Source organism: Zalophus californianus, chromosome 17, assembly GCF_009762305.2.
Source record: "Zalophus californianus isolate mZalCal1 chromosome 17, mZalCal1.pri.v2, whole genome shotgun sequence".
NCBI classification, from domain to species: Eukaryota; Metazoa; Chordata; class Mammalia; order Carnivora; family Otariidae; genus Zalophus; species Zalophus californianus.
The window spans coordinates 17,077,496-17,101,083 of record NC_045611.1 but is presented as its reverse complement, the minus strand read 5'-3'; the positions used below and the strand labels follow the sequence as shown (position 1 = coordinate 17,101,083).

At 41.1% G+C, this 23,588-nt stretch overlaps 1 protein-coding gene and 1 non-coding gene across 2 annotated transcripts in view; both read left to right on the top strand.

Moving 5' to 3' along the window:
- Positions 1-22,133, top strand: part of UTP4 (UTP4 small subunit processome component) — a 35,259-nt gene extending 13,126 nt beyond the window's left edge. The window contains 12 exon segments of the mRNA XM_027618728.2: positions 5,961-6,132; positions 6,234-6,325; positions 7,962-8,058; positions 8,814-8,878; positions 10,720-10,842; positions 11,241-11,397; positions 14,799-14,816; positions 14,819-14,904; positions 15,907-16,002; positions 18,554-18,739; positions 20,322-20,432; positions 21,932-22,133. Of these exon segments, the coding sequence (XP_027474529.2) occupies positions 5,961-6,132; positions 6,234-6,325; positions 7,962-8,058; positions 8,814-8,878; positions 10,720-10,842; positions 11,241-11,397; positions 14,799-14,816; positions 14,819-14,904; positions 15,907-16,002; positions 18,554-18,739; positions 20,322-20,432; positions 21,932-22,048 (1,320 nt within the window). The 3' untranslated portion in view covers positions 22,049-22,133.
- LOC113936835 lies at positions 17,817-17,878 on the top strand. Its single transcript, XR_003524393.1, has one exon. It is a non-coding gene; the product is annotated as a U7 small nuclear RNA (small nuclear RNA).
- Positions 22,134-23,588: the final 1,455 nt, after the last annotated feature.

The following is a 23,588-nucleotide window of genomic DNA, read 5'->3' as shown; positions in this document are numbered from 1 at the left end:
ATCTTAAACCCACATAATTTCTTTGAACCCTTTTATTCTCCTAACAACTAGTTAGAGAATATTGTCTAGAACATTAGTTACCAGAGCGGTTTTCTTCACACACTCTCCACCCCCAGTTAATCCAGTCTGATTTAGATAGGCCACAGGGACCCTAGAAGAACCTTGAGAAGTGCTATTTTTCTCTGTGTAACTCTTCTGCTTCCTGTCTTGGGAAATTAGGAAATAATTTTATAGTGATTTTGAAAAAATTAAATTTCTTCTATTTAAATATGACTTTAGCAGACTTGTATTGAACAAGTGTGTCTCTTTCCTTTTGGTAACATGAATTCTTAATCAGAAACCTTTGGGTATTTTAGCATTGGGGCATGGGAAGTGACTTTGAGGTTTGCTGACTAGATCCTTTATTCTTTGTCTTCTTAGTTTGAGACTTGTTTGCTGTCTAAAGTGTGGACATGCAATAATTAGTGTAGAGAACACTCATGCTTGCTTTTCCTGCCTGTAAGTTGTTTCTATCCCACTTAACAGGTTTTCCATGAGAACAATTTGATGGGTGTAAAAGTCCTGTGAAACATTTAGATGTCACATGTGACTATAATGAAGAATAAGTTGGAATGAGTAGGAGAAATTTTCCTTTTTTTTTTAATATTTATTTATTAGAGAGCATGAGTGGGGGAGCGGCAAAGGAAGAGAGAGAGGAAGAAACAAACCCCCCACTGAGCGCAGGGCCTGATGCAGGGCCAATTCAGGACCCCAAGATCATGACCTGAGCTGAAGTCAGACTAGCTTAACCGCTAACTTAGCCACCTAGGCCCCCCAAGAAATTTTCCTTTTAAAATAGAGTTTTGAAAAGGAGAGGCGGGGTGCCTGAGTGGCTCAGTTAGTTAAGCATCTGCCTTCACTCAAGTCATGATCTCAGGGTCCTGGGATCGAGCCTCGCTTTGGGCTCACAGGGAGCCTGCTTCTCCCTCTCCCTCTGCCTGCCACTCCCCCTGCTTGTTCTCTCTCTCAAATAAATAAAATCTTTAAAAAAAAGGAAAGAAAAGGAGAGGCAGATTTTATATTAGATACATGTTTAATCTCTGTATATGTAGTTTTGCTAACATATTTACAATATCTGAGAAGATGAAAAATGCTAATGGTAATTTTTAGAGAGGAAAGTCGTGGCAGGCAGGAGGCAGCCTTAATTTGTACTCTGTTATTTTATATTGTCATCTTCTACCATGTGCCTATAATTACTGTATTGTATTGAATCTTAGATACAACTGATTATAAGACATGCCATAATTTTGTTATCATAGGAAAGAAGAAATCCTGCCATTTAAGCTATGACAGTGCTTTTTTTTAAATGTAAAAGTTATTAAGTGTATAATACAAACTACTATAATACAAACTGACATAATTTTTTTTATTTTATTTTTTAAAGATTTTATTTATTGGGTGCCTGGGTGGCTCAGTCAGTTAAGCCTCTGCCTTCAGCTCAGATCATGATCCTGGGGTCCCAGGATGAAGCCTTGCATCAGGTTCCCTCCTCAGTGGGGAACCTGCTTCTCCTTCTACCTGCTGCTCCCTGTTTGTGCTCTCTCTCTCTGACAGATAAATGAAATCTTAAAAAAAAAAAAAAATTGTTTATTTGAGCCAGAGGGAGAGTGAGAGAACATGAGAGAGAGCACGAGCTGGGGGGGGGTGGTGCACAGGAAGAGGGAGAAGCAGACTTCTCACTGGGCAGGGAGCCCAACTTGGGGCTCGATCCCAGCACCCCGGAATCATGACATGAGCCAACGGCAGACACTTAACCAACTGAGCCACCCAGTTGCCACTAAATTTTTTTATTTGTACTTATTTATATTTATATTTTATTTATATTTTACTTATTGAAGAGGTCCTTGAGACTTAAGCATAAATTTTTGTTATGTCACTTTTGTGCATATATAACAAGGAAAATACAAGTGAAGTGAATAATGTACTCCTAAAACTTTTTCACATGCACAGATGGACTTGGTCATCAGGGTCCATGTTTCCTACACATGCCTCCCAGCCACCCGTGATGCTCCACTAGAGTCCCAAGATTTTCTTCCCAGTTTTTGACAACCATTCTGCAAGTTGTGTTTGTTTTGAATTTGCTGTTGTTGTTTTGGTGTTTTTAAGTAGGCTCCACACCCAGTGTGGGGCTTGAACTCAGGACCCTGAAATCAAAGGTTGCGTGCTCTGCTGACTGAGCCAGCCAGGTGCCCCCATTCTGCAAATTTTGATTTTTGCTCTTTATCTGAAGATGTCACACATGTGCAGGTTGACAGCTAACAGATACCCTGATTTCAGAGATGTTTAAATGTGGGCAAATGTGTGCCTGAGAGTCAGGGAACTGTGTGCTTTTGGTGGGAGGGGGTGTAATTGTACAAATTCCAGCCCTCCATGCTTATCACACACTCTGGACTAGGGCAGACTTGGGTTTGAATCCCAGCTGTAGCACTTAATAGCTACACATCTTCCTTGGGCAGGCTATTTGTTTCTAAACCTCAGTTTCTTTTGTGAAAACAGGGTGCTAGCAATATATACTTCCAGAATTTGGTAAGGATTAAATGGGTAGTGCATGTAAAGTGCTAAGTGCAGTATCTGGCACAGTGAGTGTGGTATTGGCATTATTTTCACTTCTCATTTGAAATTGATCCTAATTTCAAGGCTTTTCTCCACTATACTCTCTTGCCAGAACAGCTGATTATTTTTAGATACCTTTTTAATGGATTTTCATTGACTGAAGAGTGAATGGTGGCAAATACCCAGTCCTTTGATCTTCTTAGATGTCTTTCACCCTTATCAAGTAGGCGAGTACTGATTCCTGCAGGGAGTTGTAGGGAACATTTGGTTTCATTTAGAGGTCAGTCTTCAGATTGTTTTTCTGTGTGAAACAGGGACTCTGATTAAATTAGGACACTTCCCCCTCTCCCTTTCTAGGTCAGCTTTCCCCTTGCTTTGTTCCCTCTGTGCCCTAAGAGAGCACTTTTCTTTCATTTTCTTTTCAGTTCTTTTATGATTCTACCTCAAGGAAAGATGACGTGGAGTGAGTTAGTGTTGTCTTCTTAGTCCCTCTCTGTTGGTGGGATTTTGTGCAAACTGCCCCCCCTTTGGTAAATGAACTCTTTTTTTCTTTTTAAAGATTTTATTTGCCAGAGACAAGAGCACAAGCAGGGGGAGTGGCAGGCAGAGGGAGAAGCAGGCTCCCCACTGAGCCAAGGAGCCCAGTGTGGTACTTGATTCCAGGACCCTGGGATCATGACCTGAGTAAAGGCAGACGCTTAACTGACTGAGCCACCCAGGCATCCAGTAAATGAACTGTTTAGCTGGAGATGGGGGACAGTCTGTGAATTCCTAAGCTGCTCAATATCTCCACTTTTCCTTGGGATAATGATTTTCATGTAGAGGTAAGGGAGAGGCTGGTCTGGGCTACCTTATATGCTGTCCTTTAGATATGCTTTCCTTTCTTCTCACCATCATGTACCTGCAAGTTACCTCAAAGAGAACTGGCACAAGGTTGAGTTGGTGTGGTGTGCCCAGAGCAAAGGCTTTTGAAGTTCCAGTTTCCTTACCTGTGTAAAGAGCTATTAAATGATGATTAGGGGGAAAAAGATAAAATCATAACTCATATAAACATGAAGTGGAAATGTCGGAGATTTTCTGTAACTCATTAACTAAATGAGGAAACCAGTAAGATGTTATAGTTCAAAACAGTTTAACAAATACAGTTCTATAAGGTCATCAGGAATGCTGAAATGAATTTATTTACAAATTCTTGCAAGACTCAGTGTCCATAGAGCACTTAGTAGCTGCATTCCACCAGGCAAAATTCTTTTGCATCACTCTCATTACTACAGTTTACAGAGTTGTAAAATAGCTCTGAGACTGTCACAGGGCTCCCTAGACAAGGATACCAGTACTTTTTATGCTCATTTCAAAGTCATTCACAGTTTCTCCCGTTAGGACAAATGATACTTAACCTTGCAAATTACTCATACATAGTTCTTAGCACAGTAAATGTGTAGTTGTGGCAGTTACATGTTCATACATGTTTAGACATCTCATTTGTCTTAACTGGCTGACCTAATCTTCATACTGTTTGATTGTTTAACTGCTGATCCAGTTCTGGCTTACCTTATCAAGCATCCATCCTGTCTTTTTTTCTTTTACCCCTGCTCAAAGTTATATGTATCTTTAAAAGCCAGAGTGAAAATGAGGATGGTTTTGAGACTATAAAGGAATTTTTAAAAATTGTAGACATGCCAAGACTGTTTACTTATTTATTTATAAAAGATTTATTTATTTATTTGAGAAAGAGAGAGAGTGTGAGCTGGGGGTGTGGTTAGAGGGAGAGGGAGAGCAAATTCTCAAGCACACTCCCTGCTGAATGCAGAGCCCAACGTGGGGCTCAATCCCAGGATCCTGAGATCATGACCTGAGCTGAAATCAAGAGTCAGACACTCAACCGACTGAGCCACCCAGGTGCCCCAGATATACCAAGACTTTTTAAAACTAAGAGAAGTTACAGTACTCAACATACTGGTAAGAGAGAGCCTTAAACTGAGGACCAGGGAACCTGGGTCTTTGTGTGATACTGACCAGGCCGCTTACCTCCACCTGCCTTCTCTTCATCCTAAAAAGAAGCTAGTGAATTTCGGGGTTTTCTAAACTTAATTCTTTTGATTACAGTTGTGCGATATTTTCCTCCCACATTCCCAGTAGTTTACTGGGGTTTGTTTGTTTTTGTTTTTGGAGCCCAATGAGGGGCTTGAAATCATGACCCTGAGATCAGACCTGAGCTGAGATCAGGAGTTGGAGGCTTAACTGACTGAGCCACCTAGGCACATCCAGACTTCACTTTAAAAAAAAAACAACTTGTTTTATTGTGGTAAAATGCGCATAATGTAAAATTTGCCTTTTTAACCTTTTTTCGTTTAAAGATTTATTTTACTTTTGAGAGAGGGAGAGCGTATGTGTGTGCACATGGGCGCAGGGGGAGGGGCAGAGAAATAGGGAGAAAGAGGAAGCGGACTCTGAGCTGAGCATAGAGCCCTCACGGGCCTTGATCCCACCACCCTGAGATCATGACCTGAGCCAGAACCAAGAGTCGGATGCTTAATCAACTGAGCCATCCAGGCACCCCCATTTTAACCATTTTTAAGTACATTTCAGTGGCATTAAGTACGTTCACAGTGTTGTGCAACCATCACCTCTATCCATTTTCAGAACTTTCTCATCACACAGAAACTCTACTGGTTAAACAATAACACCTTATTTCTCCCAACCCCTTGTAATCTTTATTTTACTCTGTCCCTATGAATTTACTGTTCTAGGTACCCCATATAAGTGGAATCATATAATATTTGTCCTTTTGTGTCTAGGTGATTTTACTTACCATAAAATTTTCAAAGTTCATCCATATTATACCATTACTAGAATTTCATCGCTTTTTAAGGCTGAGTAATATTTCATTATACATGTATATATACATACACAGTGCATTGTGCCTATTCATTATCTGTTGATGTACATTTGGGTTTCCATCTTTTGGCTTTTGTGAATAATGCTATGAACATTGGTGTACTCATATCTGAGTCCCTGTGTCCAAATCTTTAGAGAATATATTTTTATTACTATTAATTGAAATTTACTTCTACATGATCGTTTTTTTTGCTTTTCTAATGGGGTCTATTTTGTATATTTGAAAGCACTATAACAGTTTGAGGTACATATTGTTAATTTTGTCAGGAGGGGGCACATTATTACCTGTGTGTGAGCTTGCTCCTCTGATGGAATTGTCAGCTTCTAGAGGAAAAAGACCCCATAACTTACCTTTCAGTTCTGGGCATAGGTTTTCCCCTAAGCTCTGTAGACAGAAAACCTCAGGGTATATTTTTCAAACTGGGCCCTGTTTTGCTTAAATGTACCTCCCTAATGATTTAATTTCTCAGCAAGAAGACAGTTTCGTGGTGGGCACAGCCGAGGGGACAGTATTCCATTTTCAGCTGGTCTCTGTGACTTCCAACAGCAGTGAGAAGCAGTGGGTGCGGACAAAGCCATTCCAGCATCATACACATGACGTTCGAGCCGTGGCGCACAGCCCAACAGCACTGATATCTGGAGGTAGGTTGCACTCTCTGCTGGGTTACTTCTTTACCCAGTCCATGCAGGACTTGTTCTAATTCTGATGCCATCTCTCCCCACCCCCACCCCTCTTGCCCTAGGCACTGACACCCATTTAGTTATCCGACCTCTCATGGAGAAGGTGGAGGTTAAGAATTATGATGCTGCTCTCCGAAAAATCACTTTTCCCCATGTAAGTATCACCCCCTAGCCCCCACTGTCCCTCTATCCTGTAAGACTGAGCACAGCTCACACTTCCTGGGCAAATCTGTAGGACTTGTGTTGTTACCTACTTTCTTCGTTCTTCTTCTGTTTTTGAGGTAAGCCTCTCACAAAGACATTTACAGGGACAAAGAGATTTATGGTAGCACTCCTAGCTCACTTTCTGGGGAAATCATCCCTTTTCCAGATGGTTATGGGTTTTTTTTTTTTAATTTTTTTATTGTTCTGTTAATCACCATACATTATATCATTAGTTTTGCATGTAGTGTTCCATGATTCATTGTTTGTGTATAACACCCAGTGCTCCACGCAGAACGTGCCCTCTTTAATACCCATCACCAGGCTAACCCATCCCCCACCCCCCCCCCAGAACCCTCAGTTTGTTTTTCAGAGTCCATCGTCTCTCATGGTTCGTCTCCCCCTCTGATTTCCCCCCCTTCATTCTTCGCCTCCTGCTATCTTCTTCTTTTTTTAACATGTATTGCATTATTTGTTTCAGAGGTACAGATATGTGATTCAACAGTCTTGCACAATTCACAGCGCTCACCATAGCACATACTCTCCCCAGTGTCTATCACCCAGCCACCCCATGCCTCCCATCCCCCCCCAGATAGTTGTGTTTTATGGGGAGTTTGTTTTTAAGACTGGATTCTATTATTCTGGGTGGGGGCAGGAAAATCCAGGCTTGCAGTGTTCTTCCAAGGTAAAAGGACATCTTTCCAAGCTAGAAACTCTTCTCCTCGCTACCTGCTTTTACATTCCATTCAACCAGTAAACCTTACTGAGTCGGCCTCCTCATTGTCTTGTCACTCTAGTCATTTCTTTTTGTCTCCACTGCCATTATCCTAGTTTGAATCAGTGTCTTTTCTCGTCTGAATTCGCTTATTAAATTGATCTTTTATTTACATTTGTGTCATTCCAGCCTATTCTCCATTGATCCACTCAAAAAACAACTTTGTTCATCATTCCATGCTTAAAAGCTTTTGGTGGTCCCTGTTGCCCTCAGGAGAAAGACCTAATTCCTCAGCATGGCCTGTGAAACCTGTCCTTGGTCTGGCCCTGGTCCTTCAGCATCTTCTCTCACTTCCGTCAAACCCTCGCTGCACCCCATCCCTACCGTCTCCCAGTTCAGTGTGCGGAAAAACCATATTCCCTCTAATGCTCTCTTATTAACTTGGAGCTGTTCTACATGCCATCACTCTGCTTGGAACATCCTGCCCTACCTTTTTTGCCTGACAAGTTTTTACTAATGAGCCTCATCAGGACTCCTGTCTTATCCTCACAAGACTAGATTAGATATCTTTTCTACTTTTTCTCATTACATACTGTGCTTAGCCCTGTTAAAATTCTTAGCACACTTAGTGCAGTTGCCTGTTGAATTCTTGGTCAACCCTTTTAGACTACAAGCTTGAGGCAAGTAGCTATGTTTTTATTTACCATTATGTTCTTAGATCCTAGGACAGCGCTGGCATATGGTAGTACTTAGGAAATTTTAATGAAGTACATGGATTTTGACAGTAAAATATGTGCCAGGATGTTGCTACTGTATTGTACTGAAGCAATAGAATACCTTGGCTTATTTATCACTTTTCAATTCTTGGATACAGCGACGTCTCATTTCCTGTTCAAAAAAGAGGCAGCTTCTCCTTTTCCAGTTTGCTCATCACTTGGAACTTTGGCGACTGGGATCTACAGTTGCAACAGGTACAATGGGAGAAAGTCTTTTCTAATAAAACTGGAGAGAGAAGCAAAAAATTAGAATTGCAGTTGAAATTCTGATTGTGGAAAAATGGAAGTAGATTTTCCTGTGCCTTCAGAGCAAAGGAGTTCTTCAGAGTGTTAGAATCGTTATCAGGATACTGGATCATATGTTAAAAGTTGATGATCCTGTAAAGCACACTGCAAAGGTATAGTGGAGGTAAGCGTTGTAGATACACAGTTTACCCTGCCTTGACTGGGATCAGAATAGGCTGCTGAAAATCACAAGATTTAATGTTGGGTAGTGGCAGCCCTGCATGGAAGAGAAGGTCACGTGGATCTTACTGGGATGACAGCCTAGTCACCTTTTGTACGACCTGTTCATGAAGTGTTCAGGTTCTGTTGTTTTATGGTAGATGAGAGGTTTTTACTTTAGGCTCCAAAATGAGCAAATGAACTTGAAGTCGCGGTCTCACAAACCCCACTTGTACCCACCTGTGTGCCTGACTGTAGGTTGTAGCTTCAGAGAATTAATGATATTCCATGGGCCATATCCAAGGCATCCAAACAGAAGCTACGAAAGTGCTCACTGCCTTCTGCCTCATATAAACCCAAACCTGTGGGTTTACTAAGTCAGACATTTTTCTAATTTCCCAGGGGTAGAGATTGCCATTCTACTCAGGAATGACTTCTTAGTAAAAAGAAAAATGTACAAATAATCTTTCTTTGAGTAGGAAAACCTTGGAAATTTCTTGTTCCAGGAAAGAATGGGGATACCCTTCCACTTTCTAAAGACGCAGATCATTTGCTGCACCTCAAGACAAAGGTAAGGAAGTTTAACTGTGTGTTCAGTTTCTGAAATCCAGAACATTTTTCTTATTTTGAATTTTGAGGGTTACTTGGTTGATATCATAAATTCTGTAAAATCTTAAATGATTTAAATGAAGTACTGTGTCAACAGGACTAGATTTCCTGTGATTATAAGTTAGGCATTCAGAATGTATTGGATGAATGAATACAGGAAATTGTGTTTCTTTCTTTTGGTATTATTATGTAAATAACTCGCATATTTTTATAAAATTAAAATGGTACAGGCAGCTCAGTCAATTAATTTCGGCTCCGGTCATAATGTCAGGGTTGTGAGATAAGGGCTCCATGTCAGGCTCCGTGGTGAGTGTGGAGCCTGCTTAAGATTTTCTCTGTCACTTCCCTCCCCCCGCCACCTCCCGCACACACTCTCTCAAAAAAATAAATAAAAGATAATAATAAATAAAATGGTATAAAAGTATGCAATAAAAAAAAAGCCTTCTCCTTACCCCAAGTCCTGGTCCCACTCTTCATAGATAAATCACTGCCAACAGTTTCTTGTACAGCTGTCCAGAGAAAATTTCCCCCTGTGTGTGCGTGTGTATATCCTTTCTACAATGATGAAAATATATAATATGCAAACTGCTTTGTAACTTCCCTTTAAATATCTTTTTAAATTTTTTTTTTTAAAGATTTTATTTATTAATTTGACAGAGCGAGAGCAGGAACACAAGCAGGGGGAGTGGGAGATGGAGAAGCAGGCTTCCCGCTGAGCAGGGAGCCTGATGCGGGGCTCGATCCCAGGACCCTGGGATCATGACCTGAGCTGAAGGCAGACGCTTAACGACTGAGCCACCCAGGCGCCCTTTTTAAATTTTTTTAAAGATTTTATTTATTTATTTGAGAGAGAGAGTGAGAGAGCAAGCACGAGGGAGAGGAAGAAACAGACTCCTGGCTGAGCAGAGAGCCGGACGGGGGCTCGATCCCAGGACCCTGGGATTACAACCTGAGCTGAAGGGAAACACTTAACCAGCTGAGCCACCCAGGCACCCTATTTTATTTTATTTTTTAATTTTTTAGTTTTTTTAGTAATCTCTATACCCAACGTGAAGCTTAACCTCACAGTTCTGAGGTCAAGAGTCACATATCTTCTGACTGTGCCAGCCAGGTGCCCCTAAATGTCTTTATTTTAATTATACAAATATTTGTGAATACCGTTTTACTGGAAAGAATTCAGACAGTATTTATAGTTTATATTCTTGATGACCTCTTTAATTGTAGTCTGCTCACCTGGAATAATTATTGTTAATTGACTATATCTCCTTCCAAATCTTTTTCTGTGTGACAGAGAGTATGTGTGTGTGTATACATATGTACATATACTTAGATATTTTGTGAGTTTTTTGAATTATATAAATGTTACATTAAACTTTTCCTTTGTTTTACAAACTCTTTTTATTTACTCTTTCTTAGAGATCTTTAAGGCAGGTATCGTAGACAAAACGCAGAAAATCAGTTTTCCAAGTCACCTGGCCTCCAAAGCTTTACCGCATTAAATGTTTTTCTTCTCAGGTTTCTAAACTTAGGGTTTAGTATGAAGCTATCTTTAAAATACACAAAGGGCTGAGATAAGTTCACAGTATTCATAGAGCTCTGTTCTTGGTTTTGGAAATCTAGCCACACCATGTAGGTGCTGTACCTCTGAAGTAATCATAGTGACACCCAGCATATGAGTGTCAGGATTATGTGTAGGTATTTGTGGTTATGTCCACAGTGGCAGTAGCTTGAGGATTCATGTCACAGTGAACCTTATCATATGAAGCTTTTCTGGTTATTCATCCTGATTCCTAACATTCCCAGGGTCCTGAGAACATTATTTGCAGCTGTATCTCCCCTTGTGGAAGTTGGATAGCCTATTCTACAACTTCTCGGTTTTTCCTTTATCGGTTGAATTATGAACATGACAACATAAGCCTCCAAAGGGTAAGTGATAACCCAATGTCTGGTTGAACAATAAGAAATTTCATAAGTATGTGATTTTTGTGTGAAATGGAATGTACTGGATATGAGTCTTTGCTCAATGAAAAGCTGTTTGGAGGCAGCTGTTATAAAACAGTCTTTTATTTCCAGTTTGAAGTGATTATATTTTTGGAGGAGTAGGGAAATGCCAGAGAGTGGCAGTAAAGTTTAGGCTTCTGAAGAGATGAAACGGGGAATGGATAGGTTACAATATACACGCCAGTGTTCTAGGCGCTTGTTCAGTTGGCTCCCTTAGCTACAGGAAGCATTAATGTCATTTAAGCCTTGCTATGATTATTTTTGATGGGTTCTAGGTCTCACTTCTCTCTCTTACCGTTTTTTTTCTACTGGTTCACCCCAAGGTTTCCAAAATGCCAGCGTTCCTTCGCTCTGCTCTTCAGATTTTGTTTTCTGAAGATTCAACAAAACTCTTCGTGGCATCAAATCAAGGGTCTCTACATGTCATTCGGCTATTGGAAGGAAGCTTCAAGCACCTGCATACTTTCCAGCCTCAGTCAGGTGGGAACTTGGTAACTGGCCAAGGGGGAGAGTTGTCAGTCTCTGATGTATCTTTTTTTTTTTTTTACTTTTTAAACCTCATTCATTGTTGGGGTTCCCCAATGCTCTTCTCTACCCTGCAAATACTCACATGTTTGCAATTTAAAGTAGGAGGAGATATCTGGCAAGTGAAAACGCTTGATGAGATCTGAAATGTTCTTACACCTACTCTTTTCTCACTGGGTTTTTAATTCCTTATTTGGGGCCAGAAGTTTCATCACCCTTCTTAGAGTTTTGTTAGCAGAGCAAGAAGAAAGTTAAAATCATCTGTAATCCTGATACCCAGAAATAGCTACCATTAATATTTTTGTGTATCTCTGATACATGTTTATAAGGTACTTTTTGGACATGTTAATTTTTTCATTGGTTATTATTTTATTTTTTTGAAGATTTTATTTATTTATTTGCACAGGCAGGGGGAGGGAAAAGCAGGCTTCCTGCTGAGCAGGGAGCCCAATGCAGGACTCCATCCCAGGTCTCTGGCATCATGACCTGAGCTGAAGGCAGACACTTAACCGACTGAGCCACCCAGGCTCCCCTTATTTTATTTATTTATTTATTTATTTATAAATATTTTATTTATTTGAGAGAGAGAGAATGAACAGGGGGAAGGGCAGAGGGAGAAGCAGATTCCCTGCTGAGCAGGGAGCCAGACATGGGGCTCAATCCCAGTACCCTGGGATCATGACCTGAGCTGAAGGCAGACGCTTAACTGACTGAGCCACCCAGGTGCCCCATATTTTATTTTTTTTAAATAAAGACTTATTTTATTATTTCTTAGAGAAGAGAGAGCACAACCAGGAGGGGCAGAAGGAGAGGAAGAGAGAATCTCAAGCCGACTGCGCTGAGTGTAGAGCCCAACGTGGGGTCAATCTCATTACCCTGAGATCATGACCTGAGCCAAAACCAAGAGTTGGAGGCTTAACCGACTGCACCCCCCAACAAGTGCCCCTGGTGGTTGGTCTTGGGGGTTTTTTGTTATGGTAGTTTTTTTGTTTTGTTTTTGAGAGAGAGTACAAGCATGGAGAGGGACAGACTGACTCCCTGCTGAATAGGGAGCCCGACTCGGCTGGGTCCCAGGACTCTGAGGTCTTGACCTGAGCCTAAGTCAGATGCTTAATCGAATGAGCCACCCAGGCATGTCCCCCCTTCCCCCACCCCAGTTGTAAAATTAAAGATGAACTTATAGATGCAGTTGCATTACTTGTCATATAAAGTTCATGACCGAATTTCTCATGTTCTTTGAGAGCATGAGTATGCTGCATGACTCAGTAACTGTGTATAGCTAACTGTTGCTGAGTTCATGGTTGAGAACTTGGTACCCAGTACTTCTCATGGGCTTTTTTGATTCTCCCTTGCCCTGGATTATAGCAACTTCACTGTCATTTAGACTCCATCAGCCTAGAAAATCAACTCTTTTAACTTAAACTCTCACTGTTCCTGAGCTGTTCCAGAAGCATATAAGAAAAGAAACCAACAGGTTAAGAGTTAGACAAAATAAGTGACAATGTGTATTGAGTACCTGTATATGTTTTTATTAAAAAATGTAGACTCGGGGGGCTCCTGGGTGGCTCAGTCATTAAGCGTCTGCCTTCAGCTCAGGTCATGATCCCAGGGTCCTGGGATCGAGCCCTTCATCGGGCTCCCTGCTCAGCGGGAAGCCTGCTTCTCCATCTCTCACTCTCCCTGGTTGTGTTCCTTCTCTCGCTGTGTCTCTGTCAAATAAATAAATAAAATCTTTAAAAAAAGAAAATATGTAGACTCTATTTTGTATTTAACACCCCTTAAAATTAGGCTCTGCATTACAGATAACACTCTATTTGTTCTTCCTCTCTCATCTCTTGTCCTCTTACAGTCAGGCTGGTTTCTTTTTTTTTTTTTTAGATTTTATTTATTTATTAGAGAGAGAATGAGAGCCACAGAGCACGAGAGGGAAGAGGGTCAGAGGGAGAAGCAGACTCCCCGCTGAGCAGGGAGCCCGATGCGGGACTCAATCCCGGGACTCCAGGATCATGACCTGAGCCGAAGGCAGTTGCTTAACCAACTGAGCCACCCAGGCACCCAGGCTGGTTTCTTCACAGCCCCCAAACTTGTGTATTCCAGTCCTTTTCATTTAGCTCACGTTGTTCTCTATCCTTTTCTACCCACCTCACCATCCTTAAGCACCTGGCATATGTCTTGTTATAAAGCCTTTTCATTGTTTGGGGGTATTGTGTGCAGCACATGTTTTGGCATGTAACCTTGCTGTTTGAGTTTTAACCCACATGAGTCTTCATTTTGCCAGATTGGTTTAAAATCCTTTGATGACAAAGATGGCCCACATGTACAACAGGTACCCAATAAATTAAGGAGATGCCTCAGGCCTGTTGAACTAGCTGTTTGTCCTTAACTTTGATTAAAAATCATTTGGTAGGAGCACCTGGGTGGTGTAGTTAGTTGAGTGTGTGACTCTTGGCTTCAGCTCAAGATCATGATCCTTAGGGTTTTGGGATTGAGCCCCATGTCAGGCTCCATGGTCAGCGCACACTCTACTTAAGACTTCCTCCCCACGCTGCCCCCCCCAACCCTGTGCACTTGCTTGCACTGTCCTTCTCAAATAAATAAATCTTAAAAAAAAAAAAAAAAGGAGTTTGAAACAACTAAAATACTTCGGGTAGCTGCTGCCTTGATTCTCCATTCCTGTAGTAGGCAGTATCTCACTCAGGCTTGAGCAAGTGATGCCTTCAGGTTTATCTCTGGCTCCTCTTTACACGAAGGATGACTAATGAAATGAAAATAGTAGACTGATGTCTAGAACTTATTTGCAGAACTGTCAAATTATCCAGTCGTGATTTAAAAGTCTTACTGGGGGACGCCTGGGTGGCTCAGTCAGTTAAGCGTCTGCCTTCGGCTCAGGTCATGATTCCAGGGGGTCCTGGGATCGAGTCCCGCATCAGGCTCCTTGCTCAGTGGAGAACCTGCTTCTCCCTCTCTTTCTACCTGTTACTCTACCTGCATGTGCTCTCTCTCTCTCTGTCAAATAAATAAAATCTTGAAAAAGTAATAATAAAAAAGTAAAAGTCTTGGGCACCTGGGTGGCTCAGCTGGTTAAGCGTCTGCCTTCGGCTCAGGTCATGATCCCAGGGTCCTGGGATCGAGTCCTGCATCGGGCTCCCTGCTAGGCGGGGAGCCTGCTTCTCCCTCTCCTGCCTCTCTCTCTCTCTCTCTCTCTCTCTCTCTGACTCTCATGAATAAATAAATAAAACATTTAAAAAAAATGGAAAAAAAAAAGTAAAAGTCTTACTGGCTTTTGCCATCATCTCAGGCCAAGGCTGGATGTGGACACAGAATTCAGAGATTTAACTGTTACTCTGTCTGCACAGGGACAGTGGAGTCCATGTGTCTTTGGCAGTCAGTCCAGATGGGAATTGGCTAGCTGCATCAGGTACCAGTGCTGGAGTCCATGTGTACAACATAAAACATCTAAAGGTGAGCATGGGGTTTAAGTAGTAGGAAATAGGAGGAAGTTAACAGTTACAAGACTCAAGGCAGATTGGTATGACCTGGCAAATTATTACGCTTTTTTCTCTAAATTAAGAATTTTTCCTGTTTTGTTTGGAGCCCAAAAACTGTAATCTGCAACATTAAAATCAGTAGGAACAGTGAAATTTGAAATTAAGGATTTATGGGTGATGAATTCACATCTAGGTTATTTCTATATTATAGGGAGGAAAATTCTAATTTACCCAGGTGAATAGGGGCAGATAGTAACAATTTCCTTCAATAGCTTGCCTTGTAACCTCAAGGTATGTTTAAATTAAACAAGTTTGACAGAGGAATAGGAAAGTACTTTTCACTAATTAGTCTTGATCTTGTCATTCACACATTGAATTACTAATGATCCCTTACAAGTTTTCATCTTCATTATAAAAATCATGTAAGTACCCAAAACTTGCAATAAGCCTTGAGCGTTTATAGAACAATACCAAACTGCAACATTTAAAAATGAGTTCGCTTATTAACTGTATAACTTAATCTTTATGACATTATGGCAGAAGCATGTACTGCTTTATTAACTGTATAACTTAATCTTTATGACATTATGGCAGAAGCATGTACTGCTCTTTCAGCCTTGCCTGGCATTTAAGAGTGTCTCTGTGTAGTGGTGCACATGTCTTGGAACTGCATTAGTTTCTTTTAAATCTAGGGTAGAGCTATAGATTCCTTGATCAATGACATATTTATGAGCAATTCATACAGATGTAGGGATAGTAACAAAAGCTTTACTCTGTAGTTTTTTGCAAATGCTGTCAGTTTTGTAAGCAGTTAAAAGTGTTTTTGTTTTTAATTAAGGTTTATTGTTTGGGGGTACTACCTGATGTTTTTAGGAACTTCCATAGAACTCCTGTTTAAAAACAGCAGACCTAAACCATCCAGTCTTTCCTGAGAGAAGTTGTATAGAGTTATCTTTTGTGTCTTATTTGTTCCTAGCTTCACTGCACCGTACCTTCCTATAATTTCCCTGTGACTGCTCTGGCCATTGCCCCCAATACCAACAACCTTGTCATTGCTCATTCTGACCAGCAGGTAAGAGATTCCAGTGCTTTCTAATTCCTTTCTGTTGGATAGTAACTAAGAAGCTAAGATAATGACAATTTTGGAGGAGCTTTTGTTTGTAAATATTGGATGATATGCAGGTAGTTTTCTCCTGTGTGAAGTAAAGTTTCCATGTATAGCCTGGGTATATTATAGGCCAGTAATATCCTTTGGCTTGTTGGGCACAGTGGAATGATGAAGTTCTGAGATTACAGAGTAAAGAGGTACAGGAAGGAGGAGGAATTTTGAAGTATTCATTTTACTGATTGTTTTTAGACTAGAGATGACATGGACCAGGTGTTAGACTGGATATGGGATGAAATAAGATCTTGAGGTTGGAAGTGACTAAAAGATCGTGTAATTTGGGGCACCTGGGTGGCTCAGTCGTTAAGCGTCTGCCTTTGGCTGAAGTCGTGATCCCAGGGTCCTGGGATCGAGCCCCGCATCAGGCTCCCTGCTTCACGGGAAGCCTGCTTCTCCCTCTCCCACTCCCCTTGCTTGTGGTCCCTCTCTCGCTGTGTCTCTGTCAAATAAATAAGATCTTTAAAAAAAAAAAAAGAGGGGCGCCTGGGTGGCTCAGTTGGTTAAGCGACTGCCTTCGGTTCAGGTCATGATCCTGGAGTCCCGGGATCGAGTCCCACATCGGGCTCCCTGCTCAGCGGGGAGTCTGCTTCTCCCTCTGACCCTCCCCCCCTCTCGTGCTCTCTATCTCTCATTCTCTCTCTCTCAAATAAATAAATAAAATCTTTAAAAAAAGAAAAAAGATCATGTAATTTGCCTTCACTTTTACAGATAAGGAAATTAGGCCCTAGTGAAATCTGTTACCTGTAATGGAGGTAACAGTTACCAAAATGAGTGCGTAGCTTAGTGCTTTTTCCATACCAGATTGTAAGAAGATCTTTAAAATATCTGAGTTACAGATACTGTGAAATGGAACACATTGTGTGAAATGACCAATACTTATATATCCTTATCTGTAAAATGGGCATAATACCTTCCTCACTGAGCTGTTGGAAATTCCGATTAAGTGTGATCTGAGAAGCACATTTAAGTAGATTGCTGGGCAAATGATGCTTGCTACTTTGATAAGCAGTTTTTATACTCACATATGCACACACATATATGTTCCATCCAGAAAATGAAATCTGTGATTTTGGTTTCATGGGTTTGTGTCCTTGACCCAAAACTGAAAGATTAGTAAAGCCATATCCTTGTCTTTGTCACACATAATGTCCACCTGATGCCCTTTTCTGGCATTTGGTCCCTTAGGTGCTTCAGTCATTACACCTGGTGGGAAATTTTTTGTACCTGTTAGATTAGCAAAGATCTGTAGAGTTGATAATACGAAATGCTGTGAGGATATAGGGAAACACCACTTGGTACACTGAATAAATTAGTATGACCCCGTTAGAGGACACTTTGAGATACATTAAAAAAAAAAATTAAATCCACATAATCTTTGAATCAGACGTTCCAATTTTAAGAGTTCTCCTTGGGTGCTTGGGTGGCACAGTCTGTTAAATGTCCAATCTCAGGGTCGTGGGATCGAGCCCTGTGTTGGACTCTGTGCTCACTGTGGAGTTGGCTTGGGGTTCTCTCCCACTGCACCTCCTGCTTGTGTGTGCACACATGGTTTTCTCTCTCTCTCTCTTCCCCCTCTCTAAAATAAATAAATAAATCTTTAAGAAGAAAAAGAAGAGTTCTTCCTGTAGATGTAGGAGTGGTGCAGAAAGACAGAGATAATAATCATTGCAGCTTTGTTTGTAGTAATAAAAGATTGGAAATAAGTGTCTGTTAAACTAGGTAAGTGTTACAACTCTTTTAGAATTTGTCTAGCAGGTTTTCCGGTTCTCACTGGAAGACCCCCTAAAAAAAAAACAACAAAACAGACTAGATAAGTAAATCATGGTACATCCAAAAAGTGAATGGATTATTATGTGTTCTTTAAGGGGGCAAGAGTGATATATAGCTACAGTTATTGATACTGACTTGGGTCAGTCTCTGTGACACAATGCTAAATAAAAAAATGAAACATGCAGAATAGGATGTATTGTATGCATAAAAGATCTGAAAAGAGGTAAGTAAGAAATAGACTGCTTTTGTCTTGGGGAAGAGAGATGTCAAGATGACAGGGTGACCTTTCACTATAAACCTTTCTGTGTTAATTTAATTGTTTACGTTCTATGATTTACCTTAAAAATTTTTTACTTAAAAGTAGAAAGCAGGGGCACCTGGGTGGCTCAGTTGTTAGGCGTCTGCCTTCGGCTCAGGTCATGGTCCCAGGGTCCTGGGATCGAGCCCCACATCGGGCTCCCTGCTCGGCGGGAGGCCTGCTTCTCCCCCTCCCACTCCCCTGCTTGTGTTCCCTCTCTCACTGTATCTCTGTCAAATAAATGAAATCTTAAAAAAAAAAGTAGAAAGCATAAGGCTGACTATGAAACAGTCGGGGTCTATATAGATATTTTCTGGTAAGGAATAAGAGATACCTTCCAGTTTTTCTGGGTACCAGCCTGCATTTCTTGTGTATCATATCCTTCTTCAGGTATTTGAGTACAGTATCCCAGACAAACAGTATACAGAGTGGAGCCGGACCATCCAAAAGCAGGGCTTTCATTACCTTTGGCTCCAGAGAGATACTCCCATCACACACATCAGTTTTCATCCCAAGAGACCAATGCACATCCTTCTCCATGATGCCTACATGTTCTGCATCATCGACAAGTCATTGGTAAGTTCCTCACCACTACCATTTTGTGCTTACACTGACTTTTCTGTACTTAGGAATTTTCAAGTTCTAAAGCAACAAGTACAAAGAGAAAGGAGGATCAGAATAAAATTTCCTGACCTATTATTTGGAGGAGAGGGATTTTTGTTTTGCAAATTTCCTCATTTTCTTTCCCGGGCCCCTGAGGCTCCCAGGGTAGGGGCTGGCCTTTGTGTACTGGTTTTTGCTGATTGGAGGATTTCTCTGCTTTGCCTGTGAACACACAAACTTAAAATAGGAAAGTGATTAGGTCATTAATCAGAAGGTAACCCTCATGGAGAATACCATTGATTTGGCTGAATCACTTTCACCTTTGCACCTTGGGGTGACTAACACAGTTTTATTAAAGGAGACACAGGCTGAGGTTTTAATCACTTTTGCCCCTTGCCTGAAAATGCTGAAACAGTATCTGTAAGCTTGAAGAGTTGGTCTTAATGTCTTGAAAAAAAGTCCAGCCTGGGGCGCCTGGGTGGCTTAGTCTGCTTGTGGCTCAGTCTGTTTTTGGCTCAGCGGGGAGTCTACTTCTGCCCCCCCCTCTCACAAATAAATCTTAAAAAAAAAAAAGAAAAAAGTCCAGCCAGGAAAATTCCATTCTTCATGGCTGTGATTTAGGTGGGATGTGAGCATTTTTTTCAGTTCTAGATTCCAGCCTCTACCAGCTGCTGTTTTGATTCACCCCAATTTCCCTGTCTTCTCTGGGCAGGTAGTTCGTTTCCTAGGAGCAGTATGAGCTGTGGCCATGCCTGTAATGCACTTTGGGCTTAGATTACAACCAACCCCCAGTGCTTTGGTCTATCTGTGAGGGTGGGGGTGGAAGGAACTGAGGGGAAAGCGGCAGATGGCTCTCAAGGAGGTGTGCATGATATGTCACTGGAACTCATCTCGCAGGCCCTGTGTCCTCTGGGCGTGGGAAACAGAGCTGGCTGACAAGTGCCTTCTGCAGGATGAGTGATACAGGAAGGGCCCCTCCCACTCGCTTGCCTCTTTGTAACTCAGCCCAGGGCTGTCCATATTTTTTTGTCAAGCATTGGTGATAAGTCCATCACTTCCTCATGCTGGGCAGAGCTATTTCCCAAGGAAGCCAGAGATGAAATATCACTTGCTTGGCCAGAGGCCATTTTTTGAGGTGTCAGTGAGATCAGTGGGGGTGGTTTGTGTTTCGGTTTTGGCCTGGGGAGAACTTTAGTCACTTGGCCTGTCTGTGATCTGGTTGGGGGAATAGTCTAGAAAGCAGAGCCTGCATGGGCTAAGTTCCTGCACATGCCAGTTTGTTCCTGTCTCACAAAGTATTACTGACAAGACTGGCCAGAAGCCCCAGCTGGGCCCTTTGATCTTGCTGGACTAGAGTACCACGCTGTTTGCTTCATACTCCTATCCTCGACAGTATAGCTGGAAAAGTGGCTACGGCTTTCTTCCTGAAGTAAGGAGAGTCATGTCTAATATGATGGTTGAAAGGTGGTGTTTGCCTGAAAAATCACTATAGTCCTTTGTCCTGGAGAAGCCCAATAAAAATAACGATTTAAACAGTATGTCTTTGTCTTTTTAGCCTCTTCCAAATGACAAAACCTTACTCTACAATCCACTTCCTCCCACGAACGAATCAGATGTTATCAGGAGGCGTACCGCCCATGCCTTTAAAATTTCTAAGATATATAAGGTAAAACATCTTGCATTATATTCTAGATGGTTCCTTGGGATATTATCAAAATGTAACAAGCTCCATAATAGGCAGACAAGAGCACCTTCATTTTATATTCAGAAAACCTGGTTTGGGGAGACAAGTCCCTTTCTGAGGATGTCTGTTCCTTATGTTTGCATTTCATTAGTCTTGCCTAAGTATATTAGAGACATGTACATCATACTTACCCAAAATGAAATACATAGGTAGTGAGAAATTATGTTGGAGCTTGGGTGGTATATTTGTGTCAAAGCTGGCCTTTAAATGTGCCTTCTAATTGGAGAATGTTCCACAAGATACATTTCAAGCAACTGGAAGTCATTGAATTTATTGTGACTTCCCTTTCTGGGCTAAGCTTTTCACTGTATATGAAATAAATATCCATTAAGCTTATGATACTACAGCCATTTGTGCCACCTTGGAAGTGCCATAATCATGCTTTTCAGATTAGAGTTCCTTGGGTGTCCTGGAATATTTGTCAGGGGTCTGTAAGAATTTTATTTTATTTTTTTAAAGAGGGACATCTGTAAATTATTTAAGTATGATTAGTTTCTTCCTGCATTTGTAGCTTGCTGTTTTCCAAGAATTCAGGCTCCAAAACCATTGATTAACACTGATTCCAAAGAAATTAGAGAACAAATGTTCTGTATAGAAAAACATGAAAAATCTTGTTGAAATCTTTTATTAGTGAATTCAGTTAAAAGTTCCCAACCTTGGGTGCCTGAATGGCTCAGTTGGAAGAGCATGTGACTCTTGATCTCAGGATTGTGAGTCTGAGCCCCACAATGAGTATAAGGATTTAAAAAAAAAAAAACTTTAAAAAGATAAGTTTTGGGGCGCCTGGGTGGCTCATTCGTAAAGCATCTGCCTTTGGCTCGGGTCATGATCCTGGGGTCCTGGGATGGAGCCCTGCATCGGGCTCTCTGCTCCGCGGGAGGCCTGCTTCTCCTTCTCCCACTCCCCCTGCTTGTGTCCCCTCTCGCTATGTCTCTCTCTGTCAAATAAATAAATAAAATCTTTAAATAAATTAATTAATTTAAAAAAGGAAGATAAGTTTCAAACCTTGGGGCACCTGGCTGGCTTAGTCACTAGAGCATATATACGACCCCTGATTTCAAGGTCGTGCATTTGAGCCCCATGTTGGGTGTAGAGTTTTGTTTTTTTTTTTAAGTAAAAAAAAGTGTGGAGCCTGAACTCACAACCCTGAGATAAAGAGTCAGAAGCTTGACCGACTCAGCCACCCTGGCGCCCCAAGATTACTTTAGATAGATAGATAGATAGGGGAGGGATAATAAATAATAAATGAAAAAGAAAAAACCTCCCAACCTGACCAACCATTTTGAGTCCTAGGGAAGGAAGATTGTCAGAAATTTGATCCCGTCAGCCTTGAACTAAGCTGACTGTTGAGCTCTAGTCCGTCTGCTCAGGACTGGCCCTGGAGCCTAACTCCTGGTAGAGTCATTGTCCTCTCTCTACAGCCTCTGCTCTTCATGGATCTTTTGGATGAAAGAACACTGGTTGCAGTAGAACGGCCCCTGGATGACATCATCGCTCAGCTTCCACCACCCATCAAAAAGAAGAAATTTGGGACCTAAAATAGGGCACTCTCTGTGTCCTTCCTTGAACTGTCTGCCCTGTTTGTTTTCACAAATCATGATAATAAAACAAAGTTATTCTTTAGGACTAGTCATTATGAATGTTATCTTACAAAATAATGGACAGTAACTTCCCTTCATTGACTGCAGTGAATGGAAACTCCAAGGTATTTGTAGTTGGGATAATGTTCCAAGCAGGTACAAATTCATCCAACTTTGTCAGGGTCCTGTTGTTTAGACCACAGTCTCAGAGGGGATAAAAGATGGTACTTCTCTTCCCTCACACATGCCCAAGGCTTCAGAGGGCTGATGACCTTCACTGTCTGCCAGCCTCCTGCCTGCAGCCAGTGCAGAGGCCTGGGGACCTGCCCACCACTGCCCTAGAGGGCAGGCGAACTGTGCTTGTTCACTCAAGATAGCCTCACTACCAGTGGTGATCATCAGCCTTGTTTCAAGGAAGAATTTTAACTGTAGTGCTCCGTCTCAAAAATTGATGCCTTTGGCCTCTGGCACTCAGCTCTTTATTTTATTTAAAGGAAAAAAAATCTGGCTTTGGGTTATCAATCTCATTAACCATCTTTCACCTAATAAATATATACAGTAATATATATAACATATGCTATTTTATATATACATGTGTGTGTGTGTGTATATATATATATATATATATATATATATATATATATATATGCCAGTTTCAAAGATTAAAGAAACATTGGGCAGGGATTTTGTTAACAGTAGGAGTGGAGGATGGAACCAGAAAGCCTGCCATCTATTTCACATTTTCTGTCTTCTACTTGCTTTGACATTGTTATTCCCATGGGTGTTATCAGCTGACTTGTTTTAATGTGATCTTTTAAATTAGAAGGTGAAGAACTCTAGTTAACCTGAACCGAGCAGATCGATTTCTTTCCCATCTCAATGAATGTATTGTGTTGCATGCCTGTGGAAACCCAGTATGTGTCGTTTTGTTTGTTTTTGGGATGCAGAGAAGGATATGTGTTCTGATGACATCATGAGTAAAATGCTGGCAAAAAACGTGTTTTGCTAAGATGAACCCATCCTCCAGTCTGGAAAGGGCAAATAAAAAGTGAGAATTTAAGGTAAATATGTGGGAAGAGAATTAACAGAGAGGTAATAAGAGAGAACCTTATAACATAAAGGACAGCCTGTTTCAGGTTTGCTAAGAGGGAACAGATAAAACAAGGTTTATAGTGGATGCTACTTCTCTGCTTTGCCTGTTAACGTTTCTTTTACAGTAATATGAGTTGTTTATTTTTTAACAAGAAAATCATTTAATAGCATATATATAAGAAATCCACACAGACATGGACATTCCTATAATAGGAGTACTTTAAACAAAGAACTGCAGCTTTTTGGGCCCTCTGTGTAAAATAATTTTCCTTTCTTCTTACTTGAATAAATTTCCTTAGGCATATTTTCCTGGTCTGCATTAGTGTGGACTATTACAACCTTTCAGTAGACTGTAAGATCCTTCCCTTCCTAAGAAATGTTTTAGGTCTTCTTTTGCATGGTTGAA